The sequence below is a fragment of the Mizuhopecten yessoensis genome, unplaced genomic scaffold, assembly GCF_002113885.1.
Source record: "Mizuhopecten yessoensis strain PY_sf001 unplaced genomic scaffold, ASM211388v2 scaffold11165, whole genome shotgun sequence".
Lineage (NCBI taxonomy): Eukaryota > Metazoa > Mollusca > Bivalvia > Pectinida > Pectinidae > Mizuhopecten > Mizuhopecten yessoensis.
In genome coordinates, this window is record NW_018408912.1 from 932,104 (window position 1) to 954,731 (window position 22,628).

The following is a 22,628-nucleotide window of genomic DNA, read 5'->3' on the forward strand; positions in this document are numbered from 1 at the left end:
GTATTTAAGGTTAGTGTGTTGTATCTGTATCTGACTGACGTGATGGGGCTATGTATGTAGGTGCTGTACATGTATGAGATGTTCTGTAACATGTATTTAAGGTTAGTGTGTTGTATCTGTATCTGTCTGATGTGATGGGGCTATGTATGTAGGTGCTGTACATGTATGAGACGTTCTGTAACATGTATTTAAGGCTAGTGTGTTGTATGTGTGCCTGACTGGTGTGATGGGGATATGTATGTAGGGGCTGTATGTGTATGAGACGATCTGTAACTTGTATTTAGGGCTAGTGTGTTGTATGTGTATGAGATGTTCTGTAACATGTATTTAAGGCTAGTGTGTTGTATGTGTATCTGACTGATGTGATGGGGCTATGTATGAAGGTTCTGTATGTGTATGAGATGTTCTGTAACATGTATTTAAGGTTAGTGTGTTGTATGTGTATCTGACTGACGTGATGGGGCTATGTATGTAGGTTCTGTATGTGTATGAGATGTTCTGTAACATGGATTTAAGGTTAGTGTGTTGTATGTGTAGATGTTCTGTAACATGTATTTAAGGGTAGTGTGTTGTATGTGTATCTGACTGACGTGATGTGGCTATGTATGTAGGTGCTGTACATGTATGAGATGTTCTGTAACATGTATTTCAGGCTAGTGTGTTGTATGTGTATGAGATGTTTTGTAACATCTATTTAAGGCTAGTGTGTTGTATGTTTATCTGACTGATGTGATGGGGCTATGTTTGTAGGGGCGGTATGTGTATGAGATGTTCTGTAACATGTATTTAAGGGTAGTGTGTTGTATGTGTATGAGATGTTTTGTAACATCTATTTAAGGCTAGTGTGTTGTATGTTTATCTGACTGATGTGATGGGGCTATGTATGAAGGTTCTGTATGTGTATGAGATGTACTGTAACATGTATTTAAGGTTAGCGTGTTGTATGTGTATCTGACTGACGTGATGGGGATATGTATGTAGGTGTGTTGTATGTGTATCTGACTGACTTGATGGGGCTATGTATGTAGGTGCTGTACATGTATGAGACATTCTGTAACATGTGTTGTATGTGTATCTGTCTGATGTGATGGGGCTATGTATGTAGGGGCTGTATGTGTACGAGATGTTCTGTAACATGTATTTAAGGTTAGTGTGTTGTATGTGTATCTGACTGACGTGATGGGGATATGTATGTAGGTTCTGTATGTGTATGAGATGTTCTGTAACATGTATTTAAGGCTAGTGTGTTGTATGTGTATCTGACTGATGTGATGGGGCTATGTATGTAGGTGCTGTATGTGTACGAGATGTTCTGTAACATGTATTTAAGGCTAGTGTGTTGTATGTGTATCTGACTGATGTGATGGGGCTATGTATGTAGGGGCTGTATGTGTACGAGATGTTCTGTAACATGTATTTAAGATTAGTGTGTTGTATGTGTATCTGACTGACGTGATGGGGATATGTATGTAGGTTCTGTATGTGTGTAACATGTATTTAAGGCTAGTGTGTTGTATGTGTATCTGACTGACGTGATGGGGATATGTATGTAGGTTCTGTATGTGTATGAGATGTTCTGTAAAATGTATTTAAGGCTAGTGTGTTGTATGAGTATCTGACTGACGTGATGGGGTTATGTATGTAGGTGCTGTTCATGTATGAGACGTTCTGTAACATGTATTTAAGGCTAGTGTATTGTATGATTAACCTGACTGGTGTGATTGGGTTATGTTTGTAGGGGCCGTACGTGTATGAGCTATTTTCCATCATGATCCACTCAGGCAGTGCAGCAGGTGGACACTACTATGCCTACATTAAGTCGTTTGTGGATGGGCAGTGGTACAGCTTTAACGACCAGCATGTCTCCAAGGTTAGTTTCATAACCAGTCCCTTATCCTTAAATATTTTTCTTTCATTTAAGTGGTAATTTCCTCAAGTTTTCTCAATTTCATCATTCAAATGTTTGGCTTTGTTTAGAAAAAAAAAGATAATTTGGAAATTGCAGGAAAATTTCTGTTATGTGCAGCATTCTGAAATAATCCTGTGTTATGCTTACAGATTGGATATGACGAGATTACAAAGATATATGGAGGTGCCTCTGTGTCAAGAGGTTACTACTCGGCCACATATAGCAGGTAATACTAACTCTCTATGTGATCAAGTTGACTAAGGATAAGGTATAACGTTTAAACATGCCGACAAAAACTTGACTTGTTTTGGCAAAAGCATTTGTGGCATAGAAAGGTTTTTCAAGGCATAACAATATGTTGGATATCACTGGAAACAAAATTTTATAGCGCAAGATAAAATATCAAAACAAATGTAAAACTATCATTGTGTTTATCTAATACAATGTTTTCCCTTTCAGTTCTACGAATGCCTACATGCTGATGTATCGTCAAATTGATAAACAGAGAAATGCTGGTAAGAAAAGAAATTTTGTTTTGAATGAAAAACATGACATATTTCTTTATATATTCTTCAAGTGAAAATACTGAATTTTCTTTACTGGACTGATGACTTGTTAAATATAAATGTTGTGTTTTTCAGATTTTATACAACCAGATAACTTCCCAGAGCATATTAGCCAACAACTTCAGCGACTCAAGGATAAAGATGAGGCAGAACAACGCCAAAAAGAACTTGACAAGTCTACCTGCAAGGTAAGGTACACACAGTCATCAGTGTTTTTTCTGAAAAAGCACTGTTTGGCAGTAATGAAACTTGATGTACTGGTACAAAAGAAAATGACTTCTTGAGCTTAAGGCTGTTCACTGCGCATTATAATATCCTTTTATAATAATTGCAGTGATATTTTTCATCTAAAGGAGTTCCTTGATGATTTATTTGAATTTTTTACTGTTTTGCATTTTATTAATTCGGTATGTCTTTCGGAAATTCAACGAGTCATTAAAGAGACCTTCAAGCAGTTTAAGAATCAAGTAGATCCGTAAAAGTAGTTTAAATCTATGTTTAATGGCAGAAAAATAAAATTGACCAATTGGTATTGTTTCTTTAATCTACTTTTATTTGTTTTCACAGATAAAAACATTCTGCTACCATCCAGTATTGAAGAAGAAACAAGAACAGCGACTAGAAGTTCACAAAGACAAGACATTGGCTGAAGCTATGGAGATGGTGTACAAAGTAGGTGTATTTATGTGTCTTGCAATTTCTTACCTTCACTATTGTGTACATTTTGTATTTATGTAAAACTCCAATGTACACAATGTGTAACAGTTAATGATAATTAGACTTGTCTTTAGGCAGAGATCTCAGATGTGTAACAGTTAATGATAATTAGACTTGTCTTTAGGCAGAGATCTCAGATGTGTAACAGTTAATGATAATTAGACTTGTCTATAGGCAGAGATCTCGGATGTGTAACAGTTAATGATAATTAGACTTGTCTTTAGGCAGAGATCTCGGATGAAATAAGTGGGAATTAATTAGAATATGTATAAAAAGTGATCATCGTTCAAAAATTAATTTGCATATGAACTAAAACAAAATTGTTCACTTGATTTGTAAAAGCTTAGTTTTACCACTTTGACAGGTAGGCACTCATAAATATAGACAGTAATGCATTTAAATTCTAACTTTTTCTCCCAGCTATTTGACTTACGGAGTGCTCTGCCCCTTGACTGTTGTCGCCTGGTGAAGTACGATGAATACCAAGATACACTTGAGCGCTCGTTTGAAGGAGAGGAGGATGTTCCAATTGGCCAACTTTTGGGAGGTGTCAAACAGACATACAACTTTGACCTTCTCCTGGAGACTAAGAGACCAGAACAGCAGTTTCACGAGTACAAACCTGGTGGTAAGCTGTTCTAACGCAGATCGGCTAATTCTGCAAAATAGGATATTACAAGATATTTGTGAATATAGTTATACATCGATGTTAATATTTCAGTATATAGAGATTTGTTCAATGAGGAAAACATATTTGTTTTAATAAATTCATTTTTTTTGAAATTCCAATTTCTAAATGCCCAACTAAAACATGTAAAATGATTGTTTAATGAGGAAGTTAACTGTATTGCCATTTATTGCTAGATCAATCAGGTACTTCCTCGTTAATTGAAAAGATCTGTATAAAATAGAATGTTGAGGTATATATCATGGAATTACATTACACATGTATGTATTACTGGCAGGGGTCACAGTGAAGGTGTTTGTGGTGGACATGGATTTGGAGACTATACAGGAGCCCATCAGTGTCCGGGCCTACAATCCACAGTCTGTAGCTGAATTTAAGGAAATTGTTTCTGAGGTAAGATTTATAACCTGATTGCCTAGAATGTGTAAAAGTCTCTGAAAATTTCAAATATCAATAATAATATTGTTTACTGCATTATTTTGATTATGTTTTATGCGTATGCGTTCTTAACAATTTAAATGAATTTGTTCTTCAGATGTAATATTTTAATACAGTCGAATTTCAATATCTTGAACTCTTATCACTCGAAGAACCCGTTTATCTCAAAGAATTTATCCGGTCCCGGCCGAATCTCTTCTTTATCTTAGTAAATAAAACTCTGATCATTCGAACCCTGAAAACTCGAAAAAAACTCGGATACCTCGAAGTAAATATTGGTTTCATCAGCGTAAATCCAATTTCAAAACATCATCTAATTATTAAATTTCATTTTGTCACTTATTTATTATTTGATACAAATAAAACGCAATACTATGGCATTTCGCCATTCCGTGTTTATAAACATCTTTCGTGAGTAGTCTTGCATGAAATCGATAAAAATAATTTACGATAAAGCTTAAGACTGTGAAGTGTGCTGAATGTCAAAACCATGTTGTTCATAATCAAAATCAAACTTCATCAATGTTGATCAACAGTATTCTGTACTTACTGTGAGTTCGTTTAATGATTTGTACATCCAAACCAGAAAATTGGTCACGCACAAAAGAGTTCCACAGTTAAAATCGAAACCTAGGACAGCTTTACAGGTTTTTAAGAACAATACGATAATTGCTGTTGATTACATCGAGTTAAGCTTTAGTTTTGGCTTTAATGAATCAATGTGTTACATGTATGATAGAATCTGTTTGTGCATGTTTTCATTTAAAGAGTCAACTATGCATACGCTCCATTACAGTGATTTGTTTTAGACTTGCGCATTTTCATTCCGCATTGTATAGTACGAGGTCAGGGACAGCGTGTTAGTTCGATTTGAAATGTAACACGTCAGAGGTAAAACTTGACAGACTTGCAAATACAAATGCAGACCTAGAAAGACTTTGCCATGACTAGCCAAAAACAACATTTAATCACATGGTCCAACGGTTTTGATCGCGTTAAACAAAAGTACATTTTTCAGACATACCTTACTCTATTTTTGTTAGGGTGTTTATTGTAAAATAACATACCCTTATTTGTCCTATTGATTATGTATATAATTCATCAATTGATTATAAGCATTAGCTATTAATACAAATCAACAACTGCTAGTGCTTTGTGCAAACAGCAAATTTCATACCAAATTTATGAACCCGTATAACTTGAACACTCTGATAACTCTAAGTTTTTCCACGACCCGGTCGACTTCGAGTTAACGAGGTTCAACTGTCCTGCCAATGTTAACAAAAATTGATGCAGATGTAGGGCAGATTCGAAATTAAAGATGTTTACCTTGGCCTTTGATTTGTTGAATATTTTCTGCTTCTCAATTTTCCTCAAACCAATATTGACAACATTTTGTTAAAGTGTTCCTTTCATGGTCCTGACCAAGTGTTGTATATTTTATCAATTCACATTCAACTATGAGCAATAAATACCTGATTGTCGGCACAAACTTATACACCTTTGTTTTACTGAAGGTGCTGGACGTACCCGTCACAAATATGAGGTGTGTTTTGGAGCGGTTCCACAATGATCTCAGATACCTATGGATGCCACACAAAACCCTGAAGGCCGAAGGCTTCTTCAAGAGTAATAAGGTATGTAGGCTATAAGCAACAAGCTAGGGTGCTTCTGAAGTGTCAAAGGTAACACCTGAACTGTTTTTCAGAAATTTTGAAGGAGAAAATATATTTTTGTCTCTTGTGGCATCTAATATGTAAATGCTTCAGAGAAGCATTGTCTTTTCAATAACTATAAAGGATTCTATCAAATTCTTTAAAATGTGGCTTCAAATACAAATTTCCGAGAAGAGGAATAGGTATAGTTGTGTTAATGAAAAAATAAATAAAAAAAGGAAATGTTGAAATTGATTCTTTGAATGCATGTCGTTGTCTTTATACCTCAGGTTTACATTGAGTACTCGGGATCAGAAGACCCAAGTACAGAACATTTTGTCAACAGTCGTTTCTACAATCTGTTGGATCGCCATCAGAACACCATCAGGATACATGTCAGCTTGCCATCCGTCTGTAAGTCTCCTTGTAAAGCAGTTCCTTGAGTTCATAATTCACTGTATGAAATTAAGAATTCAAGTTTCCATATAACCTTTATTTTGGTGGCCGTAAAATCTCTCAGAGCTTTTGACATCATTTGTATAATGTGAGGCAGGTATGTGCAAGGTCGAACCTGTAAATAGTCTTAATATAATCATGTAGATAGTGTTTTTCTCTGGGAATCCCTTGTTGCATAATGGCTGGTCTGTGCCTTATTTGCTACTCCATTGAAAAAATTCTAAGTATACTTGTTTCTTGAATAAGGTCCATTTAATTCTTTGTAAACATGTTTATTCTTAATTTTTTTTAAGCTGATGTACATGAGTTCATAAAGATCAGCCGAAGGCATTCTCACCTTATGGAGAGAGCTATAAGTGGGGGGTCTGCCACCAAAAGTCTGGAGAACCTGGCAGGAGACGTGGTAAAATCTAAATACACGGGAGGCCACGATCCCTTGGAAATTGACGAAGGCATCAGTGACCGTGGTAGTGATAGTGAAGTAGACTTCAGGGTGAAATCCCTTACCTTAAAACAGTCAAAAAGTGATCCCTCCATCTACCACAACTGTTGTCAAGTAGATCAGCAGTATGTACCACCAGGTCCAATCTCTGGTCAAGTTCGGACACTAAGTCTAACAGAGCCAGGGTCAGAAGCTCGGGCGTGCAGTCCCATAATGGGGCAGAGTATAGAAACAGGGCCAAGCACAAGGCTAAGCCCCACAGTGTCTGAGGGTCGGACTAGTAGCCCGGTCAACGGGCAGAGTATAGAAACAGGGCCAAGCACAAGGCTAAGCCCCACAATGTCTGAGGGTCGGACTAGTAGCCCGGTCAACGGGCAGAGCAACAGTAGTCAGGACACCAGTACTAGTGCAGAGTTCAGTCTCAACACAAACTTTAGTTCAGTGGCGGAGTTTGACTGTGGGCGTGAAGCCGTGGAGCACAGTAACAGTGACTCGGAACAGGTGGAGCCTCCGTCACCAGGTGAACGCACCATCAGTGATATAGACTTCAAAAAAGAACATGGTGATGATGTGTGTGGTGCCACAGAGAACTGGGATTCGGAAACATTGGATGTTAACCAGTCTGACGAAACACCAGATGTGATGGTTGTCCATGAGGAAAACATCAGGCGATACTTCTGTGTTGTCAGTCAGGAGGAGGACATACTAACAAAACAAAGGCGTAAGTTTCTACACATTGATAATTGCAAATAAAGGAGGTCAGATTAATTTCTGTTTCTCTTCCCTCTCTATATGTTTGCCAACTGTAAATTTGACTCATTTCGTCTTTGTCTGTATTTGATGGTTTTTTTTCGTTTCTTGGTCTTTTAGATTGCAAATGAAATGTTTGAGCAGTTGTATGCAGTTTATTTTCTTTGCTTTGTAAAATTGGCAATGAAGATATTTTTAAAATGAAATACGTAATTTTTCAACAATCAATAGCAAATTCATATTTTTTCTCTAACTAGCTTATGACTTTTTAACTTTTTTTTAACCTTTGTCATTTAATAAACATTGTATATTTTTATCTGCATATTTCAGATCTGACAGTGCGAGTGGATAAGAGAATAACATTAGGAGCATTTAAAAAAGAGCTAGAACCATACGTCCAAACAACAGTAGACAATTTCAAGGTAATCACCAAGAATTTCTTCTCTCTGATTTTATTACAGAAACTCAAAATTTGTGTATGAAATTGAAAGATTTTCGTCTGAAAATTCTAAAAACAAAATGAATACATAGTAGATTAAAATGTCATAGAAAAAAAAGAGAGCTTTAGTTATTTTAATAGAAACAGTAGGTGATTTCTTTAAAAAAAAAACACGAAGTACAAATATACAGATATGTTTTTAGCTCACCTGGCCCGAAGGGCCAAGTGAGCTTATCCCATGGTGCAGCGTCCGGCGTCCGGCGTCCGGCGTCCGGCAACTTTTTCCTTTAAAATGCTACTTGTCCTGAATGGCTCAGAGGATTTTGACCAAATTTGGTCAGGAGCATCATTGGCCAAAGGGTTCTCAGTTTTGTATAAACGGAGGGTATAACCCCCCTGGGGGCAGAGGGGCGGGGCCAAATAGGGGGAAAATAGGTAAATCTTTAAAAATCTTCTTCTTCTCAACCAATAGAAGGATTTTGACCAAATTTGTCCTAGAGCATCTTTGGACAAAGGAGACTCAAGTTTGTATAAACGGAGGGTGTGGCCTCTTTGGGGGCAGAGGGGCGGGGCCAAATAGGGGAAGTAGAGGATTTTTTCTCTCCTACTATACAAGTGAAGGGATTTAAACCAAATGCAGTCTGAAGCTTGGTCAGGAGCATCATTGGCCAAAGGGTTCTCAGTTTTGTATAAACGGACGGTATAGCCCCCCCTCGGGGCAGAGGGGCGGGGCTAAATAAGGGGAAAAAAGGTAAATCTTTAAAAATGTTCTTCTTCTCAACCAATTGAAGGATTTTGACCAAATTTGTCCTAGAGCATCTTTGGACAAAGAAGACTCAAGTTTGTATAAACGGAGGGTGTGGCCCCTCTGGGGGCGGAGGGGCGGGGCCCAATAGGGGAAATAGAGGATTTTTTTTCTCCTGCTATACAAGTGAAGGGATTTTAACCAAATGCAGTCTGAAGCATGATTAGGGACAAAAGAATCAATTTTGTATAAACTGAGGTGTGTGGGCCTCCTTCTAAGGGCAGATGGGTGGGGCCCATTAGGGGAAATAGAGGAAAACATCAAATATCCTTCTCCTTTTGTACCGATGAAGGGATTTTGACCAAATTTGGTCTGGAGCATCATTGGCCAAAGGGTTCTCAGTTTTGTATGAACGGAGGGTATGGTCCCCCTGGGGGCAGAGGGACGGGGCCAAATAGGGGAAAATAGGTAAATCTTTAAAAATCTTCTCCTCAACCAATTGAAGGATTTTGACCAAATTTGTCCTAGAGCATCTTTGGACAAAGGAGACTCAAGTTTGTATAAACGGAGGGTGTGGGCCTTCTGGCGGCATAGGAGCGGGGCCCAATAGGGGAAATAGAGGATTTTTTTTCTCCTACTATACAAGTGAAGGGATTTAAACCAAATGCAGTCTGAAGCATGCTTAGGGAGAAAAGAATCAATTTTGTTTAAACTGAGGTGTGTGGATTCCCCTTCTTTGGGGCAGATTAGTGGGGCCCATTAGGGGAAATAGAGGAAAACATTAAAGATCCTTCTCCTTCTGTACCGTTGAAGGGATTTTAACCTAACCAAACTTGTTTTAGAGAATCTTTGGGCAAAGGGAATTGAATATTTATAAATGGAAGATGCAACTTTGTTACTTGTACTCCTTTGATAAACCTGAATGGTACTCAGCAGGTTTTAAATTGAAAAATAAAATACCAGGTGAGCTATTAAGGCCCCGGGCCTCTTGTTTATTATACAAATTACATGTATCCATATAAAATTAACATTGAAATAAATGGTGGCATACTTTTGTTTTAACATTTCAGGTGTACAGGGTATACTCTAATAATCAAGAGTTTGAAAGTATTCGACTATCAGAAACAATGAGTTTCTTTGAAGATGGAAAGGTAAGGTCCAAACAGAAGTGGTATTTATAGCTGTTGTCTGTGTTTTGTTTCATTGCTATTGTTTTACCATGTCGTCGGTAATTGACCCAGTCCATTTCCTTTACGTGTACATGTGTAGCTGATGAGAGTATTCAAATGAGGTTATAAAGAATATAATAATTATATTTCTCATTCCAGCTAAATATCAAACTAGGACGGGCTCTGAAGCCAGGAGAATACAGAGTGAAGGTGTATCAGCTACAGATCAATGAAGCCGAGGTAGGTTTGACATTTGATAGCTGTTTCAGAGCAATTTCCTTATATTAACCTTAAAAGATTCTTGTAGAGAATATACATGGGTGGTTATAAAACCATCATTTGATCGTAAAAAATATCAGAAGTAGTGCATTAATTGTTAGTCTATTGATTTGCAAGGATATGTGTAAAAGGATGACTGTACAAGGATATGTGTAAAAGGATTACTGTACCAGGATATGTGTATAAGGATGACTGTACAAGGATATGTGTAAAAGGATTACTGTGAATAAACAGCCTTCTGTGATTGATCAGTATCCTTTGTGTGTAAATAAGAGTTAGAGGTTTACTTAAGTGTAACAATAGTAACGAGAACTCTACTATATTGATTGTTTGTAATGAACATTTCTTTTACAGCCCAGTAAATTCTTGATAGACACAATATTTGCCAAAGGAATGTCAGTGCTGGAATCCAAGAAGTTGATAATCCCTGAGATTAAAGAACAGTGCAATATTGACCTCCCACTGGACAGGTAAATTTTAGTTGCTGTTGGTTTAAACCTGGAGGTCTTGATGAAATGACAAACTGCATACATAAAGTGTAAATTTGTGTACCAGGTATACCTTAATCTAGACTATCTTGTGTTTTCTTCAAAGGAATTCCATATAGCAGAAAGTAAACATTGGAGGGACTCCAATATACACATAACAAATTCTGAACAGCAATTTTCCTTTTCCACCGGAGCAACATATTCGTCTGCCTACAATCCCCTGACCTTCCCCACCTGGAGAACACATTCTCCCCCCTCCCTACACTACCCAGACCATTCCCTACCTTAACAAAATATTTATCCTCCTTTACTCTCCTGATGTTCCCTACCTGGAGAACACATTCTTCACCTTCACTTCCCAAGATGTTCCCCACCTGGACAATATGTTCATCCACCTACACTCCCCCTGAACTTCCCTACACGGAGATCACATTCATCACTTTCACTTTCCCTAACATTCCCCACCTGGACAATATGTTCATCCCTTACGGTCACCCTGACTGCACATCTCTTTTGTTGTCCTTGCCCAAAACATTGAGGCTGAGAAGCACAACGTTTACATTGATCACTTAGATTGCTTTTAAACCTGTTGTTTTCATAGACTGAGTTATAGTGTATAATGTATTTTCCAGATGTCGTCTGCGTAAAAAGACATGGAAGAACCCTGGGACAGTGTACACAGATGCCCAAGTATATGAGGATGATTTGCCTATCTTTGCCAACTGGGAGGTCTTCTTACAAATACTAGATGGTAATAAACATCTTTAATACAGAAATTAAACTGATTCATTCAAACTGTTGTCCGAATAGAAAGAAAAAAATGTATCCTCAGGAAAAACTTTTTAAGTTGAAGTGTTTATGTTTGTAATCCTTGTTTACAGGTCCAGATTTAATAGTATCTTCATCACAACTGTTTGTTATCCTTGTTTACAGGTCCAGAGTTAATGGTATGTACATCATAACGGTTTGTTATCATTGTTTACAGGCCCAGTGTTAATGGTATCTACATCACAACTGTTTGTTATCCTTGTTTACAGGCCCAGAGTTAATGGTATCTACATCACAACTGTTTGTTATCCTGGTTTACAGGTCCAGTGTTAATGGTATCTACATCACAACTGTTTGTTTTCCTGGTTTACAGGCCCAGAGTTAATGGTATCTACATCACAACTGTTTGTTATCATTGATTACAGGCCCAGTGTTAATGGTATCTACATCACAACTGTTTGTTATCCTTGTTTATAGGTCCAGAGTTAATGGTATCTACATCACAACTGTTTGTTATCCTTGTTTACAGGCCCAGAGTTAATGGTATCTACATCACAACTGTCAATATTTGTGCGAAGATGGAAACCATCAGCCTTTGAGTTCGGTCCCTTTGAGGAAATTATACTGTGTCAGCAAACGCTTGAAGAGCTTAAGGAGAAGGTGAACAATTTGTGATGCATTCATTTTTTGTCTAAAGGATTTTGTTTTATATATGGAAATTAAACGAATTTAAAAATTATGAGAGTATCTTTTAATCCATTATCATAAGCACAGTTAAACAATCTTTTAAATTTGAAATTTTGAAAGTCAGTTTAAAAGTAATAGAGTGCATTTTGTAGGATGTCATTGCAGAGTTAGTTGCATTTTATCAAAGTCATCAAATAATGACATCCATGACTTTTACTGTACAGCTGTCGGAGGTCAGTGGGATCGCCCAGGAAAATGTGGAGTATGCTAAGGGGCGTGGCACATTCCCGTGTGATATCTCATTACTGGAGGTCCATACAGACCTTGACTGGAACCCCTACGTCACCACCCTCAATTCCTGGCCACTCTATATCTGTGATGACGGCAACGTCCTATACTACAGGTGAGGATGCAACATCATCAAATCAGCTTTGATTAATGGAAGGTGGTTTCATTTTAGCCAATATAAAGTAATCCCACATTTTCCACAGCCATATCTCACCAACTGACACATTTCCTCTTGATATCTTAATTTTAGGTTCCACTTGATAACCTTGAAGCAAAGATACAAACCAAACATTCCTTTTTGTAGCTGTTGATAAGTATTGACTTTGGCTTGGCTTCTGAAGTGACAGATTTGTTAGTAGATAGTAGTTATAAGTTGGGACGAGTTAAGTTTGTGGGTTTGAGATGTTTGGGTTTGTAATGTTACTTGATTAGATATGTTTACTGTCAAATTAAATTCCCAGATTCACATTACCACATAAATTTTCTTACTACAGTATCGGAAATAAATTAAGTCAACGTCATGGAACTGCTTGAATTAAAAATGTGGTACCAGTAGTAAGATTAATGAGCTTGTGATACAGACACGGAAACAATATGTGTTGTGTTGTTTATTTGTTACTAAATGAACCAGCAGCATGTAGAGACAATAATGGTCATTAGATAGCATTGTTAACATTTTATTGTGTGTTTTAGAGACAAGAATGAGAAACTGATGAAGCTGTCGGATGACAGGAGAAAGGAATTACAAAACAAAGAAAATGCCAGGTGAGGAATAATAAATACAGTGTACTTGGCAGGGTTATGTTGGGTGACTATGATCAACTAGGAGAGGAATAATAAATACAGTGTACTTGGCAGGGTTACGTTGGGTGACTATGATAAACTAGGTGAGGGATAATAAATACAGTGTACTTGGCAGGGATATGTTGGGTGACTATGATAAACTAGGTGAGGGATAATAAATACAGTGTACTTGGCAGGATTATGTTGTGTGACTATGATAAACTGTAGGTGAAGAATAATAAATACAGTGTACTTGGCAGGGATATGTTGGGTGACTATGATAAACTAGGTGAGGAATAATAAATACAGTCTACTTGGCAGGGTTATGTTGTGTGACTACGATAAACTGTAGGTGATGAATAATAAATACAGTGTACTTGGCAGGATTATGATGTGTGACTATGATAAACTGTAGGTGAGGAATAATAAATACAGTCTACTTGGCAGGGTTATGTTGTGTGACTATGGTAAACTGTAGGTGATGAATAATAAATACAGTGTACTTGGCAGGGTTATGTTCTGTGACTATGATAAACTGTAGGTGAAGAATAATAAATACAGTGTACTTGGCAGGGTTATGTGGGGTGACTATGATAAACTAGGTGAGGGATAATAAATACAGTGTACTTGGCAGGATTATGTTGTGTGACTATTATAAACTGTAGGTGAGGAATAATAAATACAGTGTACTTGGCAGGATCATGTTGGGTGATTATGATAAACTGTAGGTGAGGAATAATAAATACAGTGTTAAGTTGTCATGTTTCTGGCTATATGCACATTGTGTAATTTTAAGTAATCTATATATCGGTGTGTATTATTTGGAAGTTTGTGGAATGCATTATGTACAAATTATATGAAATTACTGAGATATTTGTGACCTGAAGAAAAATATTATCTCATTAAATATTGATGTTGTTAAGTTCACTCAGGGTTATATTTTTTAATTGCTCAGTATTAAATTTACACTTACAATTTTCTTAGGTCTTTACAAAACTGAGATATTTGCTGTTGTGTCACAGACTCATTTTATTTCTTTTGCAACAACTCCAGATGCAGTCCCCTGTACATCTCTTCCTTTGTAGTACATTACACAATTTTTAAAAACTGTTTAGGTTGTCGAGGAGTACTGGTAAGAGCACGTATTCCCCACGAAAGGAAAAAGCGCTGAAAATCTACACAGACGACCCCCCAGTCAAGCAGTCCCAGGATCTAGACTGAAGGGTATTTTGATTATGCACACAATCCCAGGATTTCGACTGACTTGTGTCATTTTTAAAACACAAAATGACACTTTAGTCAAAGCACTTGGATCAAGTGCTTTTCAATCTTAAACACACAACATGGCACTCCAGGATCCAGATTGAATGATGATGTTATTCCAATCCCAGGATCCAGATTGAATGATGATGTTATTCCAATCCCAGGATCCAGATTGAATGCTGTCCTTATCTAAAAGAACAAACAACACTAAAGTTCAAGGTTAATAAATGAATGGTGTCACAACTCCTATCCCAGAATTTAGACTTAATAGTGTTGTTAAAAGACTTAGCTCCAGTCCCAGGATTTAGACTGGTGTTAACACAAATAATCCCAGTCTGGACTGGATCCTGTCATTATTAAACACTAACGACACTCAAGTCCCAAAGTTTAGACTAAATGCTTATCTTAACCTTAAAGACACTCCAATCCTAGGATCTAGACTGAACTAGAATAATTAAACTGTGATTAGACAACGGTTAATTTGATATTTCTGTAATTTGATGTTCCAAAATTTAGCTGAAAGGAAAAAATGGATATGCTGAATATTGATGCCTTGTTAGCTGTTTGGAATTTTTGAAATTATGGCCAAATGTATCCATATAAATATGTTTTTTATTGATGATAATGTATAATATTAAAGTTAAACATGCTCTACTCAGAAAGTGTTGTAAAAGAATTGTCAATGACCTGTACACTATGGCTGGAATGTGTATATTATGCTTGTGAGGAGTGTGAATGGAAATGTTGCATTTGTAAGATGTACAAAGATATTGTTTGAGAGGCTGAAGGTATGTGGAAGGTATTTCAACCATGTGTGTATACATACATATGTAGATGTGTGATAAGAAGCAAATTTAAGTCTTTCAAAAGATGATATAATTCATTTGTCAGAGTGTTGCATGTTTACCATTTATCGCTGATTGCTTCATTGGAGTTGTATCATTGTGTTTCAGTTTTACCAACTTTTGTATGTAAGTCATTGTTGTCAGGAGTGATACAAAATGTATATAGTTTACAAAATTATATACCCATAATTTAGAATCATCAGGGAACATGAACTATTTATTTTCATATTGAATATATGTATCAGAATTATTATTTTTTTTCTTGGAAAACATTCTGACTTGTTTTTATTTGATTTCATCAGATTAGATATAACAATGGATGTAATATACCTTTAATAGGTTTTATATCAATTTATCTTTGTTTCTCAGTGTTCCATAGTTGTAGTGCAATTTCATCTTTCCAAGAAAACAATTGAAGGAAAAATTTGTCTTTATTAAATTTTCATCATGCATTCTATGATGTTTAGGTGTATGATTATATTTTCAGTATACCATATTGAAAGTTAAAAGCTTTAGGGTTTTAGGGTAAAATATTTTCTTAATTATGGAAAACAAATATAAATGATACCTAATACCAAAATGAAATAAGGATTTCAGTTTACACCATGTATCAAAGGATTAAATTTTTCATGTCCGATCATAAAATTATAACTGAATCAATTGATCGGTAGTTCTAGGAGTAAGTTTTATAAGCTGTGATAAATTGTAAAAGATGTTTAATACAGAAAATCCATGCATTTTTTTTCATGCATAAATGTGACATGAACTTTCCAACACAGACCTTTATCTGTGGACAGTGTAATAGTCTTCGATACCAGACACATTACAACTGTGGTTTGTGTTATTAATCTGTACATTTTCTTTTTCACATCTTTTAAACAACTTTGTAAAAGATACTTCCCGATCTTCCAGATCTCAAATGTTGTTTATTTCCCGGTATCTTACGTGTCAATTAGCGCTGGAATGACTTTTTCACCAAGAAATGTTTTCAGAGGCATCTGTGAGCTGAGGGATCAAGGAATTGGTCAATGCATAGTTAAAAACTGGTTTTGAATATTAGTTCTGTAAACAGTTCTGTTACATAATAGTCTATGTCTTTTAAATGTGTCAAAGTAGTAATATAATATATCAGATTGTAAAATGAATGTATTTTTGAAGATTCCTGGAAAATATCTGTTAAATAAAAAATAACCCGGAATTGAAGACAATAACAATCTGTTAGATGTGATGATTATGAAATGTATTATCCCCCAAAATTGCTTCCAACTACTTTTAGTTCAATCTGTTTGAATGTGTGTCACTAGAATCACTGAATACATTTAAAACTGATGATACATACTACTGTTTCTTACGGAGTAATGGGAGATATGTTACTCAATTTATTTGTTCAAACTTGGCTAAAGTTCAAAGTGAAATGTACATTCAATAAAGTTTCTGTAGTGCATGCTAAAATTGTTGCTTGAATAGATCCTCACCTGACATTTGCATTTCTAATGCCTCATCAAATTATTGTCTTTTGTCAAATATCAATATTTGAAACATCCTTTCAGCATGCATCACTAACAGGAGTCATTGTATTCATGTCTAGGTCCCATATACTGGACAAGTTGTCGGGTGAATTGTTGAATTTTCGTTTGTAAAATGAATCGTTTCCATTGGTACAAAAATTAAATGTATTCCATTATCAGGTTGATACTGCTAGAGCTGTTCCATATTTATATATATTGTTCTGACTTAGTTTAACCCACAAAATGGAAGCTCTTTAAACCCATTGTGATAGTGTCGACCACCCTGTTGTCTGTTGATAGTGGTATGTACTTGTGTGTGATCTCTTTTGGTAATTATTAAATATAATTTCTTTTTTGAAAGTTATACAGGATTTGTATGCACGCTGCAATTTCATAAGTTACTTAACTAAGTATTTTGTTCCTTATCTTCAATTTCCCCTAAGGGGAAACATCACTTAAAATAAGGAATAATTTCAAACTTAAGCTAGGGAACGTTTATGAAATTGGGGCCTGATCTATTTCTCTTCACACAGGCAGATAAAAGGATAACACATATCGTCGGATCGTCGAATCGACATCATATTTTCTATTAAAATTTGTTTCATAATTTTACATGTTCAGAAGTCCAGGAAATTCTAAGCAAGTGCAATCATTGCTTCCATGTGGTTCAACTTTGTGTGCGTCATTTATTTGAGTTGGCACCAATGGATTAGGGTAATAGATAATTTTCAGTATTTAAAGGTGGCTGCTGTTTTGAATGGTTAAGACAGTCATTGGCTTCATTCATGTATCGTGCCATGAAAGTAGATTTTTCGAAACAATAGACTTGAACACTCTTTTTAGTCTACAGGATATGCTTCAAGAACTTGATCAGTTGACATGTTTTGTAAGGTGGAATGTTTCCAACATCCTTGAAGCCAAGAACACCCTTCAAGGACGACATAAGGTCAATCTTCAAGGATGGCATCAGTCAACAGATTTTGTATCGAGATTAATCCCAATATCCTTCAAGGACTGTATCAGAAGACTGGTATTTGCTGAAAATTATTGTCATGGTAGAACTATTCAAGCTTGTTTTCTGCCCTCTTTTGAACACATGCTAGAGCTGGTATTTAAAAGACCATTTAGATTAGGAAATAGCGTAACTGGTAGGTACATCATGCCTTTACCATTGATATGATAATCTCATTCTGAGGTATTGTAAACCTATTTGGTAACTATATCACCTTGTCTTTGTCATTAAGATAAACCTAGATAAGGAGTCAGTTCCAGATGATATATAGTACCGTATATCGGGAAATGTTCACCCTGGTATAACTTACTCCTTTTTCACACTCCATGATGAAGGAAAATTTATCACGACAGTGAAAATAACTACACAACATACTATACATACTATACATAACTTGTGGAGGGTGAAATTGACAGATTCTACCAGTGAAGATCAAACATGATAGTTTCCTGGTATAGAGTAACTAGCAGGATACATCTTCTGTATTCTGGATCAGACATGGTTAGTTTCCCGGTATAGAGTAACTAGCAGGAGGCATCTTTTGTATTCTGGATCAGACATGGTTAGTTTCCCGGTATAAAGTAACTAGCAGGAGGCATCTTCTGTATTCTAGATCAGACATGTTTCCCGGTATAGAGTTACTAGTAGAATACATCTTCTGTATTCTGGATTAGACATGGTTAGTGTCCTGGTATAGAGTAACTAGCAGGAGGCATCTTTTGTATTCTGGATCAGACATGGTTAGTTTCCCGGTATAAAGTAACTAGCAGGAGGCATCTTCTGTATTCTAGATCAGACATGTTTCCCGGTATAGAGTTACTAGTAGAATACATCTTCTGTATTCTGGATTAGACATGGTTAGTTTCCTGGTATAGAGTAACTAGCAGGAGGCATCTTTTGTATTCTGGATCAGACATGGTTAGTTTCCTGGTATAGAGCAACTAGCAGGAGGCATCTTCTGTATTCTGGATCAGACCTGGTTAGTTTCCTGGTATAGAGTAACTAGCAGGATTCATCTTCTGTATTCTGGATCAGACATGGTTAGTTTCCCGGTATAGAGTAACTAGCAGGAGGCATCTTTTGTATTCTGGATCAGACATGGTTAGTTTCCCGGTATAAAGTAACTAGCAGGAGGCATCTTCTGTATTCTAGATCAGACATGTTTCCCGGTATAGAGTTACTAGTAGAATACATCTTCTGTATTCTGGATTAGACATGGTTAGTTTCCTGGTATAGAGTAACTAGCAGGATACATCTTCTGTATTCTGGATCAGACATGGTTAGTTTCCCGGTATAGAGTAACTAGCAGGAGGCATCTTTTGTATTCTGGATCAGACATGGTTAGTTTCCCGGTATAGAGTAACTAGCAGGAGGCATCTTTTGTATTCTGGATCAGACATGGTTAGTTTCCCGGTATAAAGTAACTAGCAGGAGGCATCTTCTGTATTCTCGATCAGACATGGTTAGTTTCCTGGTATAGAGTAACTAGCAGGAGGCATCTTCTGTATTCTAGATCAGACATGTTTCCCGGTATAGAGTTACTAGTAGAATACATCTTCTGTATTCTGGATCAGACATGGTTAGTTTCCTGGGATAGAGTAACTAGCAGGAGGCATCTTCTGTATTCTGTATCAGACATGGTTAGTTTCCCGGTATAGAGTAACTAGCAGGAGGCATCTTCTGTATCAGACATGGTTTGGTCATGATTGCGTAGAATTAAGTATTAAAATTATGTATAGAATTACAGAAACCTGTGGCTCATTGCTGCTAGGTTAAACTCTGCTTTCAGACTTCCCTGTCACTGAGATGGGAGTGCATTTACCTGGTTTAGGAGTGTTATTGAACTTATTCATCTCTTTGTTGAAACAGGTGCTTTGCAAATGCTTTTGTTAACTGAATATTTTATTTCATTCTGTTCATAAGCATGCAAAATATCTGAAATGCTAATTATGTGTCTAGAGATTGTGCATCTGTACCTGTGGTATATAAAATGTGTGGCGCTCAAAGTGTGACAGATAGCTGTAAAATTATTTTATCTATTATATGATGATAGTTTCATTTCATGTGATCCAAGTGCTGCAACAAAAGAAGTACTGCAACCACATTCATTATACATGTACTGCAATGATTTTTCAATAAAAGAATACAAAGAGTATTTGCCTCTTTAATTGTATTTTTAGGTCACCTGAGACAAAGACTCAAGTGACCTATTGCGATCGCCTTTTGTTCGGCATTGTCCGTCGTGCGTCCGTAAACAATTTACATTTTCGACTTCTTCTCAAAAAAACCTGAACCAATTTCAATGAAATTTTGCAGGAACCTTCCATGGACAGAGGTCAACAAAAACGGTGACCGGTTTAGTCCCAGGGGTGGGGCCAAAAAGGGTCAAATTGACTAAAATTTCAAAAATCTACTTCTCAAGACCCAGATATGGTAGAATCAAATACTCTTCATAGATGGAAGGGTCTTAAGGTGCTTTACCAAAATTGTGAATTTCATGACCCTGGGGTCTCATGTTTCCCCCTGGGGAGGGGGTACACTTTACTAGAGTTTATATAGGGAAATCACATTTTGGACCAAAACTTGTTTAATTTCCATTGGAAGTAATTCAATTTAGGTTAGCATTATCAGTATTAGGTAGCAGTTTGATAGTATGCACATATGAGCCCTGACTGACCCCCCGGGGCTGATTGGTGGGGCCATAAAGGGTTGAATTGACTGAAATTTCAAAAATCTTCTTCTCAAGACCAAGATATGGTAGAATCAAATACTCTTCATAGATGGAAGGGTCTTAAGGTGCTTTACCAAAATTGTGAATTTCAAGACCCTGGGGTCTCGCGTTTCTCCCTGGGGAGGGGTAAACTTTGCTATAGTTTATATAGGGAAATCACGTTTTGGACCAACATTTGTTTAATTTCCATTGGAAGTTATTCAATTTAGGTTAGCATTATAAGTATGGGATAGCAGTTTGATGGTATGCACATATGAGCCCTGACTGACACCCCGGGGCTGATGGGTGGGGCCAAAAAGGTTTGAATTGACTGAAATTTCAAAAATCTTCTTCTCTAAGACCCAGATATAGTAGAATCAAACACTCTTCGTAGATGTAAGGGTCTTAAGGTTTATGACCCTAGGGTCTCACGTTTACCCCCTGGGGAAGGAGGAGGGGGGGGGGGGGCAAAATTTATTATGGTTTATAATGGCAAATGAAACTTTGAATATTACATTTTAATAACTTGATTGGAATTATAACCTTAAGTTGACAGTTTGATACTTTGAAAATTTTGAGCCAGCCCTACCCTCAATGGCTGTAGGGTGGGGCCCAAAGGAGTTGGTGTGCTAAAATTTCTTCATTTTCCTTGTTTAGAATCAGAGGTGCTAGTTTCAAATACTTTTTAGTCTTAAATCTGTATGCTAGATATTGAATAAGGTGGTTTTATTGTTTTTTGTCACTTTGAATAATATTTCTGTTCATGTTAAAAACAAAATCAACTCTCTGTATAAATATATCAGGTGACCGTTAAGGCCCATGGGCCTCTTGTTAGGGTTTATAGATTGAATCTCTTGATTCGTAATGCAAAAAGTTGAAAAGTACTGTATTCTGATTTGGCCCAGCAACTATGCACCCAGAAGGGCCACACCCTATGTTTATACAAAATGTATTCCCCTTCGCCCAAGGATGCTCCAGGCCAAAGTTGAATGAAATCCCTCAAATGATACAGAGGAAGAAGTATTTTGAAGACTTAAACCTCAAATTCCCCTATCGGGCCCAGCAATTTTGCACCAAGAGAGGCTACACCCTCCATTTATACAAAATTTAGTCCCCTTTGCCAAAGGATACTCCAGGTTAAAATGTGGATAAAATCCCTCAAGTAGTACAGAAATAGAAAGATCTTAATGACTTTTGAGCCCCGCCCCTCCGCACCCAAAGGGCCCACACCCACCGTTTATACAAAATTGAGCCATCTTAGCCCAAGGCTCCTCAAGACCAAATTAGGATAAAATACCTTTATCCCTATGGTAGGAGAAGAATGTCAAAGATTTTACCTCTATTTCCCCTATTGGACCCTTCCCCTCTGCCCCCAGAGGGCCACACCCACAATTTTTACAAAATTGAGTTCCCTTGGCCCAAGGATGCTCCAGACGAAATTGGGATGAAATCCCTTCATCCCTATGGTAGAAGTAGGATTTCAAAGCTTTTACCTCTATTTCCAGTATTGGGCTGCCCCAGGGGGTCAAAAAAACACTTTTATACAAAATTGAGAGTTCTTTGCCGAAGGATGTTCAAGACCAAATTTTGATAAAATCCCTTAGTCTATAATAGAAGAAGGATTTTAAAGGTTTACCTCTATTTCCCTAGGCCTCCAAGAAAGCTTGGTCCACGTCCCGAGGCTGGGTACGTTGGTGCTCAGTGCGTATGTGATCATTTCGGGGGTATGATTGTGGCGCGCTGGGCGTCATCGTAGCAGAACGCTTTCACAGTAGCTACAATTTGAGCCAACCTGTTTGCCGTGGGTTGCATCTCGTATTCCTGGGGGAAAAAGATCCTGGTAGTTGAGCAGAGTCGGAATCACTGTCAAACTCTTGATAGGAAGGAGACATGATCCGACATTCTGCAACATACTGCTTTGGCTTCGGACTCTGGGTAGACGAGAGGTGATATGGGCCCTCTATCACCAATCGGCTGGTCACGCCGAGCCCTTGGTTTACATACTCCCAAGAAGGCGGTGGCT

The 22,628-nt window shown here is 37.0% G+C and overlaps 1 protein-coding gene across 1 annotated transcript in view; it reads left to right on the forward strand.

Annotated features, from left to right (window-relative positions):
- The window catches only part of LOC110467194 (ubiquitin carboxyl-terminal hydrolase 47-like), a 35,304-nt gene extending 15,255 nt beyond the window's left edge, over positions 1-20,049 (forward strand). The window contains exons 14-32 of the mRNA XM_021524178.1: positions 1,739-1,870; positions 2,059-2,135; positions 2,369-2,424; positions 2,551-2,663; positions 3,043-3,147; positions 3,613-3,820; positions 4,158-4,273; positions 5,836-5,955; positions 6,264-6,387; positions 6,723-7,592; positions 7,952-8,043; positions 9,876-9,956; positions 10,134-10,214; positions 10,608-10,723; positions 11,374-11,492; positions 12,039-12,169; positions 12,421-12,599; positions 13,178-13,249; positions 14,383-20,049. Of these exons, the coding sequence (XP_021379853.1) occupies positions 1,739-1,870; positions 2,059-2,135; positions 2,369-2,424; positions 2,551-2,663; positions 3,043-3,147; positions 3,613-3,820; positions 4,158-4,273; positions 5,836-5,955; positions 6,264-6,387; positions 6,723-7,592; positions 7,952-8,043; positions 9,876-9,956; positions 10,134-10,214; positions 10,608-10,723; positions 11,374-11,492; positions 12,039-12,169; positions 12,421-12,599; positions 13,178-13,249; positions 14,383-14,488 (2,898 nt within the window). The 3' untranslated portion in view covers positions 14,489-20,049. The remainder of the gene's footprint in view (positions 1-1,738; positions 1,871-2,058; positions 2,136-2,368; positions 2,425-2,550; positions 2,664-3,042; positions 3,148-3,612; positions 3,821-4,157; positions 4,274-5,835; positions 5,956-6,263; positions 6,388-6,722; positions 7,593-7,951; positions 8,044-9,875; positions 9,957-10,133; positions 10,215-10,607; positions 10,724-11,373; positions 11,493-12,038; positions 12,170-12,420; positions 12,600-13,177; positions 13,250-14,382) is intronic.
- The last annotated feature ends 2,579 nt before the right edge of the window (positions 20,050-22,628 follow it).